General features: G+C 41.4%; 1 protein-coding gene across 1 annotated transcript in view; it reads right to left on the bottom strand.

Annotated features, from left to right (window-relative positions):
• The window catches only part of pnpt1 (polyribonucleotide nucleotidyltransferase 1), a 34,207-nt gene extending 24,644 nt beyond the window's left edge, over nt 1–9,563 (bottom strand). Inside the window, exons 1-14 of the mRNA XM_082153231.1 lie at nt 9,354–9,563; nt 8,259–8,319; nt 6,374–6,448; nt 6,052–6,157; nt 5,888–5,937; nt 4,627–4,690; nt 4,507–4,554; nt 4,321–4,434; nt 4,044–4,230; nt 3,164–3,215; nt 2,373–2,430; nt 2,192–2,288; nt 2,009–2,111; nt 616–686 (exon numbers count right to left, since the gene is read on the bottom strand). Of these exons, the coding sequence (XP_082009357.1) occupies nt 616–686; nt 2,009–2,111; nt 2,192–2,288; nt 2,373–2,430; nt 3,164–3,215; nt 4,044–4,230; nt 4,321–4,434; nt 4,507–4,554; nt 4,627–4,690; nt 5,888–5,937; nt 6,052–6,157; nt 6,374–6,448; nt 8,259–8,319; nt 9,354–9,475 (1,208 nt within the window). The 5' untranslated portion in view covers nt 9,476–9,563. The remainder of the gene's footprint in view (nt 1–615; nt 687–2,008; nt 2,112–2,191; nt 2,289–2,372; nt 2,431–3,163; nt 3,216–4,043; nt 4,231–4,320; nt 4,435–4,506; nt 4,555–4,626; nt 4,691–5,887; nt 5,938–6,051; nt 6,158–6,373; nt 6,449–8,258; nt 8,320–9,353) is intronic.
• Nucleotides 9,564–14,755: the final 5,192 nt, after the last annotated feature.

Raw genomic sequence — 14,755 nt, 5'->3', positions numbered from 1 at the left:
ACACAGTATTAGACCAGCTATAGCCCCGATGGAGCCGTTACTGTACGCTGAAGAGTCCAGGAACACGGGTATGATCATTCTCATGTGAGACGCCATTTATCTTTTATAAACAATTTATACACTGACATTTTTTTATTATAAACCTAAAATTAGTTTCAATTTAGTTCATTAACTATATATTTTTATACAAACAAATTATATTTTTTTACATTCATAGTAATGTACTGGTAAAAGCATAATTTATTTAATACATTTTTTATTTATATTAATCAAAATAATTCATTCATTATTTGTATTTATCTAATAGATTAATAACTAGTATTTTTGAAATACCTTATTTATTTAATCAAATATATTTCTTTATTTTAATATTCTTTATTTATCCATTTCATTAAAGTCCCCCTGTAGTCAATCATTTTATCCCTTAAAACTCATCTTTGATCACCAAAATGACATTTTAAAGTTTTTTCCTTGAAAAAGTCTTCATGCCTTAAAATATCATGAATGTAACTCGACACCCTTGCCTCATTTAGTATACGCGGTTCATAAACAGTGTGTGTGTGTGTGTGTATGTATGTAACACCTTTAAATCATGTGTTTGCGTGTGTTACTGACCTGAGTGCTGTGGTGATCACGTCTGTCTTCAGACTGGACTCCAGAGAGTCAAAGGTCACCGAGCACAGCACCTGCACACACATTCACTGACTGTAACCATGTGATCTAGCGTGTTATCTAGCGTGTGATCTGGCGTGTAGCGTGTTATCTAGCGTGTGATCTGGTGTGTTATCTAGCGTGTGATCTGGCGTGTAGCATGTTATCTAGCGTGTGATCTGGCGTGTTATCTAGCGTGTGATCTGGCGTGTAGCGTGTTATCTAGCGTGTGATCTAGCGTGTTATCTAGCATGTTATCTAGCGTGTGATCTGGCGTGTAGCGTGTGATCTGGCATGTAGCGTGTGATCTGGCGTGTATCATGTTATCTAGGGTGTGATCTGGCACGTAGCGTGTTATCTAGCGTGTGATCTGGCGTGTATCATGTTATCTAGCGTGTGATCTGGTGTGTAGCGCGTTATCTAGCGTGTGATCTGGCGTGTAGCGTGTGATCTGGCGCATAGTGTGTTATCTAGCGTGTGATCTGGCGTGTATCATGTTATCTAGCGTGTAGCGTGTGATCTGGCGTGTTATCTAGCGTGTGATCTGGCGTGTATCGTGTTATCTAGTGTGTGATCTGGCGTGTAGTGTGTTAACTAGCGTGTGATCTGGCGTGTAGCGTTATCTAGCGTGTGAATTGGCGTGTAGCGTTATCTAGCGTGTGATCTGGCGTGTAGCGTGTTATCTACCGTGTGATCTGGTGTGTAGCGTGTGCTGTAGCGTGTTATCTAGTGTGTGATCTGGCATGTAGCGTGTGCTGTAGCGTGTTATCTAGCGTGTGATCTGGCGTGTTATCTAGCGTGTGGTCTGGCGTGCATCGTGTTATCTAGCGTGTGATCTGGGATGTAGCGTGTTATCTAGCGTGTGGTCTAGCGTGTTATCTAGCGTGTGGTCTGGGGTGTAGCGTGTTATCTAGCGTGTGATCTGGGGTGTAGCGTGTTATCTAGCGTGTGGTCTGGCGTGTATCGTGTTATCTAGCGTGTGATCTGGCGTGTAGCGTGTGCTGTAGCGTATTATCTAGCGTGTGATCTGGCGTGTAGCATGTTATCTAGCGTGTGATCTGGCGTGTAGCGTGTGCTGTAGCGTGTGATCTGGCGTGTAGTGTGTGCTGTAGCGTTTTATCTAGCGTGTGATCTGGGGTGTAGCGTGTGCTGTAGCGTTTTATCTAGCGTGTGATCTGGCGTGTAGCGTGTGCTGTAGCGTGTTATCTAGCGTGTGATCTGGCGTGTAGCGTGTGCTGTAGCATGTTATCTAGCGTGTGATCTGGCGTGTAGCGTGTGCTGTAGCATGTTATCTAGCGTGTGATCTGGCGTGTAGCGTGTTATCTAGCGTGTGATCTGGGGTGTAGCGTGTGCTGACCTGTGTCTGACCCCTCTGGAAGAGAGCCGAGCCGTGGAGTGGCTTAAACACATCCACCTCGCAGGAGATGTTGCGTAGAGACGTGAGATCTCTTCCGTCACACCTGTCACATGACGCAAGAGTACCTGTCACATGACTCACCAACACCAGCACTTACATTAAGAGCTTGAGTATGACGGTTACCGTCTGTATTCATGAAGAACCAGATTCCTGAAGATCTCTCTGGAGACGCTGTTGAAGGCCTCCACCACCTCGAACGTCTCCGCCTGTGGAAACTTCTCTAAACACATCAGACAGCATCAGCGTTACACAGCGCAAACACACCAATCAGAACCGCTGATGAACGAGCATGTCCGTCACACACCTCTGATCTGCTCCTCGGCCTCCAGACGGATCTTATTAATCGCTTCATCTCTGGATATCTGAAGAAACACGCATACTTAAAGGAGTAGTTCACTTCAGAATAAAAATGTCCTGATAATTTACTCTTCCTCACGTCATGCAAGATGTTCATGTCTTTCTTCAGTCGAAAAGAAATTGAGGTTTTTGAGGAAAACATTCAAGGATTTTTCTCTTTATTATTTTTCTCATTATTCTTGCACATCCACGACTTCACGCATTACGTTATCACGTTGGAAAGGTCAAGTGGAAACCTGTCGTAGGAGGAAAATGTAGGGTTTTCTCCATCTCATTTTCTCCTCCAACTCCAAAAACTTGTCTTAGTCTTTGCACGTTTTCTTTGTAAACATTAGGTCGGTTCTTCCGCCTACATCACGCGTGACCTTTCAACATGATTACATAATGTGTGTCGCATCACAGCTAGTTAAAAAGTATATAAATGTTTATTTCGTTATAAAATGTCCGCTGGTTTGTCTAGATAAGACTCTTATTCCTCGGCTGGATCGTGTCGAGACTTTGAAGCTGCACTGAAACTCACATTTGGACCTTCAACCCGTTGGACCCCATTGAAGTCACTATATGGAGAAACATCCTGGAATGTTTTCCTTAAAAACCTTCATTTCTTTTCCACTGAAGAAAGAAAGACATGAACATCTTGAAGGACGAGAGGGAGAGTAAATTATCAGGAAATATGAATTCTGAAGTGAACTACTCCTTTAATATCACGATATCAGACGGTGTGGCGCTGAAACTCACCTTGTCATGTGTGAAGTCTGTAAATACAGCGTAGATCTTAGCAGACGTCAACCTGAGGAGAAAGCAGCCAATCAAACGCTGACATGTGTCATGAGGAATTGCATACAATGACCATAAACTCAATAGTCAGCTAGAAAAATCACTCTAGAGAGGGGCATTCTGACAAACATATGCACTATATTACACATTTATTAGGGATGTACGATATATCGGCCACCATATTGTATCGGCCGATATATGTTCATTTTTAAAGTAATCGATATCGGCATGATAAGAAAATGTGGTTGATATATTAAAAGCTAATAAATAATGTATTATCTCTTTCAGCTGAGACACTTCAGATGCGCTCGGTTCAACATGATGGTTTGAGTTGCTTGAAATATGATTGGAATCACTTCAAAAAAGAAAAATACAGTAAATCTGCAACACAAGTCTGTCATATCGGCTACAGAAAATTATCATGAAAACATTATAATTGTGCGTTTGGGACATGGATTTTAATGGAGAGACTTTTGTTTTTGTAATCAGGCTCTCATAAATGACATAATTTGGATTTAGATTTATCAGCCAATATATCAGTTATCGGCTTTCAAATATAAAGAATTATCGGTTATCAGTATCGGCCAAAAAGTTCATATCGGTGCATCCCTTATATTTATTATATTTTTAAATGAACTGTTGTTTAATATTGAACGTATGTTAGAATAAACCATGAAAATGTTTAATGTTTATGGCAGCAATTGAAACAAATTTGAATTGAATTGTGAAGTGTGTGTAGATGCCCAGCACTAACAGACACAGCACAGGATTATGGGTCGGTGTCATGAAGTCCAGCTCATATTTCACCCCCAAAATAAATCATCAAATGATTGAGTCTCACAGTCGAGTGAAGTCCACCATCTCGGCGGAGGCCGTGAAGAGTTTAGCCGGAGAGCGTTTGGTCACTTTCATCTCGCGGCTCATCTGCTGGATGGCCTGAATGATCAGCTGTGTGTGTTTGACCCCCAGCTTCACCGCGTGACTGAAGTCCTGCTGTAGGACGTTCTCTGCCGCGGCCTCGATCATCACTACACACACACACACACACACACACACACACACATCAGAACGTGACCAGAGCATCATGGGTAATGCTGAGCTCTGAGAATCTCACAGACCCACTTGGCTGGCCGGCGCTCCTGCGATCACGAGGTTCAGCGAGCTTCTGGTCATCTCTGAGCGCGAGGGGTTCACGAGGAACTCTCCGTCCACCAGCCCGACGCGCACCGCACCTGTAACCAGCCACAGCGTTCACACACCGACACACACACACACACACACACCTGTACGAGTGCTGGACTCACCGATGGGGCCGTTCCAGGGAATATCAGACAGAGCCAGAGCCGCTGACGCTGAGAGACAAACACCATCAGACACCGACACACACATACAGTAACACACGAGTCAGTCAGAGATAAGCATACCTCCATTAATGGCCAGAACATCCGGGTCGTTGACTCCATCAGCGGCGAGTATGTTACACAGCACCTTCAGCACACACACACACACACACACACACACAGTGAGTGCAGATACAGGAGTGACTGGGATCTGAGAGGTTTCGTGATGCGATCACATTCAGAGGTGGTCAGAAACACAGGAACACAGCATGTGTGATATAAACACTGCTGAAGAAATCACACACTATGTACTCTAGCGTCTAGTGTATGAATTTCAGATGGTTATTTTGCAATAATCTGAAAGTCCCGTCCCCTTAATCTACGCAATTAAACACCGACTGTTGAGAGCACGAAGTGTCCAACATTCGATTGATTAAAGGTGACATAGTATGGCCCTTTTCACAAGATGTAATATAAATCTCTGGTGTCCCCAGAATGTGTGTGTGAAATCTCAGCTCAAAATACCAGATCATTTATTATAGCTTGTCAAATTTGCCTCTTTTTGGATGTGAGCAAAGACATGCCGTTTGTGTTTATCCCTTTAAATGCAAATGAGCTTTAGCTCCGCCTCCATTCAGAAGAGGGCGGGGTCTTTACACAAGCTTCAGAAACTCCGGCAATAACAGAACAGGCCAATCTCACTCATCCAGAATCCCAGAATAACCAGTAGCGAGTGCAGCCTTACGGAGAGACTCAGGAAGAGTTTCTGAATGTTAGTGGAGACATTTCTGTAGTTGTTGTGGAGTTACACTGATCATCTCATCATCATGTTTAACTTCTCCACAAGTGTCCACAGTTCCTGAGGTGTTTATAAGACAGCGGTGACATGTTCTGGTCAATAGTGTTCAGTGCTCGTCTGTGCTCAACCACACAACAGTTTCAGGCTTTGCTGGATCTTCATCATTGCGTTAGAACTGGTCTCTGGTGTCGCTTGTCGTGTGTGTAAACGTGCAGATTAAGGGCCGCTAATATTATAATAAGATCCTCTTCATACGTCAGAAGGAGAGCGAAATCTGATCGGCTTATTTTCTGACATGCTTGCAGAGAAAGGCTCACCAGAACACAGTTACTGGGTTTCACTTTTCATGTTTTCTGGATTGGTAGAAGCACCGGGGACACGATTACAGCACTTACACACGGGAAAAGTCAGATTTTCATGATATTTCCCGTTTACGTGCATCATCCGGGAATCTGAGGAACATGTCATGTGGAACAGCACTAAACCTCACAGAACATCCTGACTCAGTGACTACAGCTTCTGCATGAGATCTGAAGAGAGTCACACCTGTGTGTCATAGAAGTATCCGGCAGGAAACAGCGGCCTGATGGAGCGATCTGCACACACAGCACACACACAGGCAATGCATTACTGACTCGTGTGTGTGTGTGTGTGTGTGTGTGTGTGTGTGTGTGTGTGTGTGTGTGACTGTGTGCGTGTGTGAGTCTCACCGATCAGCCGGCTGGTCAGGATCTCGGAGTCGGTGCTGCCCAGTTCTCTTCTCAGGTGGTTTGTGGGGATTCGTCCTGCAGCCGCTGCTTTCTGTCTGTAATCCACCTGACGTTCTCACAGAAAACACTCATGTGATTCACAGAGGCCACAAACACACTGCAGAGTTTCAGGAGTGACAACCACATTTAAATACAGCACTGAATTCTGTTCTGTGTGTACTTAACAAGACTCACATCTAGAATCACGTGTGTGTGTGTGTGTGTGTGTGTGTGTGTGTGTGTGTGTGTGTTGTAAACATGCCAGAGCTGAGGTGCATCTCACCACAAGAGGCATGAAGAAAGCGGTGGCCGGTTTGCTCTTGCTGACTGCTGTCACCATCACTGATGTCTCGCCCAACTGCAATCAGAGACATAGACAGTGATCAGCGCTGAACACACGTGATACTAGATCCAGCAGACTCACTCACTCGCTCACTCGCTCACTCGCTCGCTCACTCGCTCACTCACTCACTCACCCGCTCACTCACCACTGCAGACTCGCTCACTCACTCACTCTGACCACTGCAGACTCACACACTCACTCACTCACACCACTGCAGACTCACTCACTCACTCACCCTGAACACTGCAGACTCACTCACTCACTCACCCTGAACACTGCAGACTCACTCACTCACTTGCTCGCTCACCCTGACCACTGCAGACTCACTCACCCTGACCACTGCAGACTCACTCACTCACTCACTCACTCTGACCACTGCAGACTCACTCACTCACTCACCCTGACCACTGCAGACTCACTCACTCACTCTGACCACTGCAGACTCACTCACTCACTCTGACCACTGCAGACTCACTCACTCACTCACTCACTCACTCACTCACTCACTCACTCACTCACTCACTCACTCACTCACTCACTCTGACCACTGCAGACTCACTCACTCACTCTGACCACTGCAGACTCACTCACTCTGACCACTGCAGACTCACTCACTCACTCACTCTGACCACTGCAGACTCACTCACTCACCCTGACCACTGCAGACTCACTCTGACCACTGCAGACTCACTCACTCACTCACCCTGACCACTGCAGACTCACTCACTCACCCTGACCACTGCAGACTCACTCACTCACTCACTCTGACCACTGCACTCACTCACTCACCCTGACCACTGCAGACTCACTCACTCACTCACTCTGACCACTGCACTCACTCACTCACCCTGACCACTGCAGACTCACTCACTCTGACCACTGCAGACTCACTCACTCACCTTGACCACTGCAGACTCACTCACTCACTCACTCTGACCACTGCAGACTCACTCACTCACTCACTCTGACCACTGCAGACTCACTCACTCACTCACTCTGACCACTGCAGACTCACTCACTCACTGCAGACTCACTCACTCACTCTGACCACTGCAGACTCACTCACTCACTCACCCTGACCACTGCAGACTCACTCACTCACCCTGACCACTGCAGACTCACTCACTCACTCTGACCACTGCAGACTCACTCACTCACTCACTCAGACCACTGCAGACTCACTCACTCACTCAGACCACTGCAGACTCACTCACTCACTCACCTTGACCACTGCAGACTCACTCACTGCAGACTCACTCACTGCACAGACTGACTCACTCACTCACTCACTCACTCTGACCACTGCAGACTCACTCACTCACTCACCTTGACCACTGCAGACTCACTCACTGCAGACTCACTCACTCACTCACTCACTGCACAGACTGACTCACTCACTCACTCACTCTGACCACTGCAGACTCACTCACTCACTCACTCTGACCACTGCAGACTCACTCACTCACTGCAGACTCACTCACTCACTCTGACCACTGCAGACTCACTCACTCACTCACCCTGACCACTGCAGACTCACTCACTCACCCTGACCACTGCAGACTCACTCACTCACTCTGACCACTGCAGACTCACTCACTCACTCACTCAGACCACTGCAGACTCACTCACTCACTCAGACCACTGCAGACTCACTCACTCACTCACCTTGACCACTGCAGACTCACTCACTGCAGACTCACTCACTCACTCACTCACTGCACAGACTGACTCACTCACTCACTCACTCACTCTGACCACTGCAGACTCACTCACTCACTCACTCACTCACTCACTCACTCAGACCACTGCAGACTCACTCACTCACTCTGACCACTGCACAGCCGTCAGCAAAGCGTGCAAGCTTCCCCGTTGAGATCTCCAGCCTCCTGCACACAGAACATCAATTATTACCAAAATTAGTTTTCTAAGTTGTGCATGAAACAAAGATTCCTGGAGTATGTTTTACAAAAAAAAAAAAAACTATTTTAGCTTTTCTACTTCAAAATGTATGTGAAATGTTTTAACTAGCAATTTCCGTTTCTACACCAGACTTTTTCAGTGTACACGCTCTGACAATGATGCAGTGATGGTAATACCATAGTACTGCTGGATTAACACTTTACCAGTGGTACTGTAAGGTTCTTCAGAGAAAGCCACTGTATTATCATCACAATATGTTATATCGCATGGTAATGCTGTTGCATGAATTGGTATAAAGCGACTCTCATCCGTAATGCCACAGGGGTTTTCACACTGGGGTCCGGAGGAAGTTTAGAGAAACGCAGTGTAATTTTTTTTTAACATATATACACATTAAAAAAAGAATATAATTAAATAATTAAATAATTTTGAATTAAATAAATAATAAATTAATACATTTGATGAAAAAAATACATTAAAATAAGTAAATAAATAAAAAGAATTTAAATAAATTTAAATAATTAAATAAAAACAAATAACCACATAATAAAAACATTTCATTAAAATAAATAAATAAAAATGATTAAAATAAATAAAATTTGATAAAAAAATTAATTTGATAAAACTAAACTAATAAACAAAGCTTGATTAAAATAAATTTAAAATAAGTAAGGCAGTGTAAAAATTTATAAATATATCAATAAAAATAAAGATTAAACTAAGTAACTAAATAAATAAATCGAATAAAAAATATTTTATTTATTTAAATAAATAATAAATTAATACATTTGATTAAAATAATTTGATTAAAATAAATAAAATACATCTACAGTACTAAAATGAGTAGAAAAACAATGTAATGTAATAGAAAATAAATATTTTACAAATTTATAATATACATTTTTCAAAGTATTAAATATGTATAGCTGTCTTTTAAATATTGGAGTGGTAAAAATGATTGGTAAGTTAAACATGTTGAGGATAGTCTGAATACTCTCACCTGTCCCCCAAACTCACAGCTACAGTCCGCTCATGAAAGCCTCTGACAGCAGCGAGCCGAACCCAGCCGAGCCGAGCCTTCATCACACTCCTCATCATCACACTCCTCATCATCACACTCATCTACTGACACACACAACACACAGCGAGCTTCATTACACACACGCATGCAGCGGACACTGGGCCGCCATGACAGCTACAGGAATGAACTCTCGCGACAAGTCGCGAGAAGACAACACAACACTTCAAAATAAAAGTCACGCAGCGCGTGATTGATTAGGATCTTCAGGTCGCCGACCATAGATATACATAATAAAGCCCCACTTCTGCTCTCTGGACACAGAAACGTTAGACCTCTATAGCTGTCCACAAAGCTCTTCTCTGGGGAATGATGTACAATGTTTCATTAATGGACACTTTGGCTCAAACATACATTTATCTAATTTTGACATCTTTTACTTTTCTGACTCAAACTCCTCTGTAAAATATATAGTCAACTTATTAATTTTGCTTGGAAAATTCTTTATTCATAAATCGAAATTTATGAAAAACAAACCTCTTTTCAATGTTTTTAAACTTAACTTAAAAACGTATATAGATCTATTTCAGGATTAGATGGTAAATCAGCATCAACATGTATGCAATACTTATCTAAGTTAACTTTATCATTAATTTAACTGATATTTACTGTCTGATACTCTGGCTATGTACTTTTATGTTGTTTATAATTTTTATACAGATTATTTGTTACTTGTATGATATTTGTTTCAATTCTCTATTGGCTGATGTGTATTTATTTATTTATTTTTGTATTATTCCTTATGAAAACGTGAACTGTATCTAAATGATTTTTGTATTACAAGATCAATTTCTTTTGTCTGCAAATTGTAACGTGTTCTGCAATAAAAAAACAACAACTAATAATATATACATAATAAAGGCTTTATTATGTATATCTATGTCGCCGACTCCTCTTCTTCTTCTTCTTCTGACTTTTAATGGCGGTTGGCAAACAACCTTTTAGTGTGCATTACTGACCCCTTCTGAAATGGAGTGTGGATCAGAATAGCCCGCTACAAATAAATAAATAAAATAACTAATTATTATTATTATTATTATTATTAATAATACAATATTATTCCCATCATTATAAACCCAATTTGAATAACTAAACTCTATATCCTTCTAATAAGCCCAGTTTTTCCCTTAATTTCAATTAAAAATAATTCTTTACTTAGCCTATCTTTCAGAATCATGCTTTCCTGCTGTTACCAAGGACAGTTCCAAACTGCATGTTCTATTGACTCTATTACACTGCTCACACAACCCAGTTTCATGTTTCCCTATTACTTTAGTCCAGTATGCGCAAATCTCATTCTCGAAATAATGTCCTCTTCTTTTTCATTTTCTCTGATTCCTCCTGTATTCTTCTGGATACTGTAGATCATTCTTGCCTCCTGCCACTTCTTTTTCATTTCTGCTTTGATTCTGCTTTAACTTCCGCCTTACTATAATTAACTGCCATATTTACCTCAGATGTTTTTGTTGCACTTTTTGCATATTTTGCTGCCAGTTCATCTCCGACTACTCCTATATGGGCTGGAATCCAGATAAATGTCACTATTACTCCTACTTTATTGATTCTGTAAACAGTTTGGACTGTCTTGCTTCTGACTGCATGTTTTTAAAACTGGTTAGCACACTACATGAATCTGACCCTATTAACACTTTACTTGGCTTATTATTTTCTACCCACTCAAGTCGCCGACTCCTCACTCGTGTATTTCACAAAAAAATAAAAAATATACCATTTACTACATTACGTAAATATGAAAACATTAAACAAACGTTTCTTAAAACCAAATCCCTTTACAGGAAATGCATGAGTCTGTTATCAGAGGTGACTGTGTCCAAGTTATGTATTTTAGAAATGTACATATATAACTCACAAAGTTAGCTAACAATGTATATTAATAATGAATTAATTCAGGCAGAAACAATTCGTTTTTGAGGCAATGAATAAATGTTAACAAATGATTAGGATAGAAAACTGTAGCATTGGTGAATGTTGGTACAGAGCTGCATTAGATGAATGCTTGGCTAAAGAGTCTTGATTTGAACTGGGAGAGTCCGTCTGAGCCCAGAACATCATCATCAGGAAGGCTATTCCTTCTGTGTCTGAGCTCTCCAACAGGTTTAAACTCGTCTAGTGTGTCCCCGGCCTTAGCAATAAATCAATCGTTTTCTGTTTCTCATCATTTGGCCTTGGCTGAATTATAGTTTTTTTCTTATTCGAAATGTGATCAAGGTAGTAGATGTGTTGAGGAATTTGGCAATTAACATGTAGCATTTTAATTATATTCTGCTGAAATGAACAAAATGACTTGGAAAATGATTTGTTGATTTTAATGATCCGAACTTCCCATCACTGCGTCCAGGCCGTAGGACCGTACATGTGCAGCGGCTGGTCCAGCCTGGGGAAACAAGCTTTTTTAACACTATTTGAGGATAAGAAATATGAGACATAATAAAATATGAAAGAAATGCCAACTATTTTACAACAGTAAATGAGTATTTCTGAGGTTAGTAATTAGAATAAAACGCCCAAACAACCTCCATATATAGGCTTTCCATTACAGCCTTTCATCACTCCCAGCAAACTGATAAAGCAGGACAAGAAAAAATATATAAGTAGTTATTATGATATACCTTGTGTCAAAATGATTAATGACTTTGACCTTTTGACAGGTTACCCCCCCCTTTTGGTATAGGATCAAAGGAGATCAAAGGGGTTAACCTTTGACCCGGCTAGCCATCGATCATGTGGTTCGACAGAAAGTTTTGTTTTTTGAAGTTGGTGTCACAGGATCCTCCTGCATATTCCCGAGTGTATCCGGGCTGTACTGTGAAACTGATAAGAAAAAAAACTGTGGAAGTTTATCTCACACAAACGTTGAAAAAACATTCAGTTCTTTTAAAAGAATATAAATGATTATAAAATAAAGATCTTACTAAAACCTCACACAAAAAGTTGAAATAAAATGGAGTCACAAAAAAATGACAATCAGTTAAATGTTTATGAATGGGTTCACAATATTGTTTTACTCAACTAGTTTACTGAATTCATATAGTCATTCCTGAATGACCTCACACTGTCTCAAAACATAGGGAGCGCGCGTCTATGTATGTGTGTCAAAGCAGTAAAGGAGCTGCGTGTGTGTGTGTGTGTGTGTGTGTGTGAGAGAGAGAGTCACACAAAAACATTCTATCCTTTAAAATAAATATCTTACTAAAAATCTACTGAACCAATTATTTTAGTTTTAGATAAACAAAAATAAAAATAAAATCATCTTACATGTTTAAGTCATCTCACACCTGTGAAATGTTCAATAATTCCTTAAGTTGTATCTGTGAGAAAATGACCACATCTTCAGAGAGAGCAACAATGAAAACATTTAGAAACTGTGAAGCCTCAGGCTGACCCATTGATAAGCTGCTTATAAGGTCCTTCTGATCTGAGGAAGAAGATACTCGACAATGTTAGCTTCAGGATATAGGGTGACAGACCAGACGAGTCTCGAGGGATAATGTCACAGTAAAGCTAGTCTGCGTTCCAGAGTACATCCAGAGTTTATACTAAATTAGATATTTTAAAATTAAAAGACTGTTTAAATCAAATCTTTAAAGTTTTATTAAAATCATATCTTCTATTTATCTTCTTAGAAGACTTATGTATTATTTTTACTAAACAGCGTCTGTTCAAAAAACTTTAGATTTAAAAAATAAAAGCAAAAAGTATGCTTAGGCGTCTTAGATCTTATTTATACAAAAATATTTCAAACAGTATTTTTGTCCATACAACATGTTGTCAAAGTTTGTCACAATGTTTTGTTGTTTTTAAGAAATCCGAGGACTCCACATTGCTCTTATTTACACTAAGTTTGTATCATTTGGAAAATCACCACCCAATTTGAGAGACGTGATGTGCCTCTGTGGTCCATGACGCGGCATAAGTAAAGTTGGTCTTGAGCGAATATTTAATTTTACTCGTCTTAAATCAAAGCATGATCTTACTGGTAGCTATGATCTATTACACGTATAAGATCATTTTTGCTTGTATCCCCCGAACTATCCTTAATCAGTGCGGAAACATTTCTGAGAATATACTATCGGTTATCTACTCAAAATATATGTAGAGGTTTAAAATGTTAGCATTTGTTGATGCGACAGGCTGTCTGTCTGTCTGTCTGTCTGGTGGCCGCAGGAATAGACTTTGGGGAGAGCTGATGATACAATAGCAGGAAGCATGACCTTTGACCTCCTCGATTTTGGAGGCTTTTTTTGTTAAAGACCCTACAAGTTAGTTCTCCCAAAATAATTTCTCCCATCTAGCGGTGAAATTGTATTTTGCATTTAAACGGATAGTGCTCTCCAGCGCCTCGCTTTTTCAAACGCGTGTTGCAACTGCGGTAGCCGTTATGTGCCAAGAAGCTATGACAACATGTCTTCCAATAGCACTTCATGGAGTTTAACTATACATGTTCTACTGTTATGCTGCCTATATTGTTACAGAGCAGGCTCCCGCACCGCCTCCTCTTCACCACCGGAGGGAACCTTCCCCGGAATATTAACTTTACCCATTGAACTTCATTTCCCATAATACCGCTTACCTGGGACTGATTGCGTTACACACCTGCACCTCATTTACACACACTCATATAAACCACTTCCACACACACATTCAATGCGAAGTCTTGATTCTGCCCTGGCCATCATTTCTGAGCGTTTATTCCTGTGTTTGATTCCTGTTACTGACCTTGGACTGTTTATCGTTTCTGATTCTCTGCTGCCTGCCCTGACCTGGATTGTCTATTGATTCCTGATTCTTGCTGCCTGCCTCGACCCTTGCCTGTTCACCTGGTTTGTCTCTGCCTAGCCTGCTTTGCCCTGTCTGCTGTGTTTGACCCTGCCTGTTTAGACTACTCTATAATAAAGCTGCAAATGGATCCCACTGTCTCTGCCTCTTCACAACAGAAGACTTCGCCACTTATGGATCCAGCAGCAGTCATGCAGATCACCACTGAACTATCTGCTCAAGCATCACAGTTATCTCTTCATCATCATCAGCTGAGTCGTCTTACCTCCCTCACTGAGGAACTCGTTCAAACACTACAAGCTCTCCGAACTTCAACCAGTCACGCTCCTTCGGAACAAGCACAGAGTGCATCAGCACATCCCATCAGTACTTCAATCAACACTCGTCTTGCCTTCCCGGAGAAGTATGACGGTGATCCCACTAAATGCAAGGGGTTTCTGCTACAGTGCAATCTCTATATCGATCAGCAACCCTCATTATACTCTAACGATGCCGGACGCATCGCGTTCGTCTGTTCACTATTGACG

This window comes from Leuciscus leuciscus, assembly GCF_965113295.1.
Source record: "Leuciscus leuciscus genome assembly, chromosome: 22".
NCBI lineage: Eukaryota > Metazoa > Chordata > Actinopteri > Cypriniformes > Leuciscidae > Leuciscus > Leuciscus leuciscus.
The sequence above is the reverse complement of the archived record's forward strand: the minus strand, read 5'-3'. Positions and strand labels throughout refer to the sequence as shown.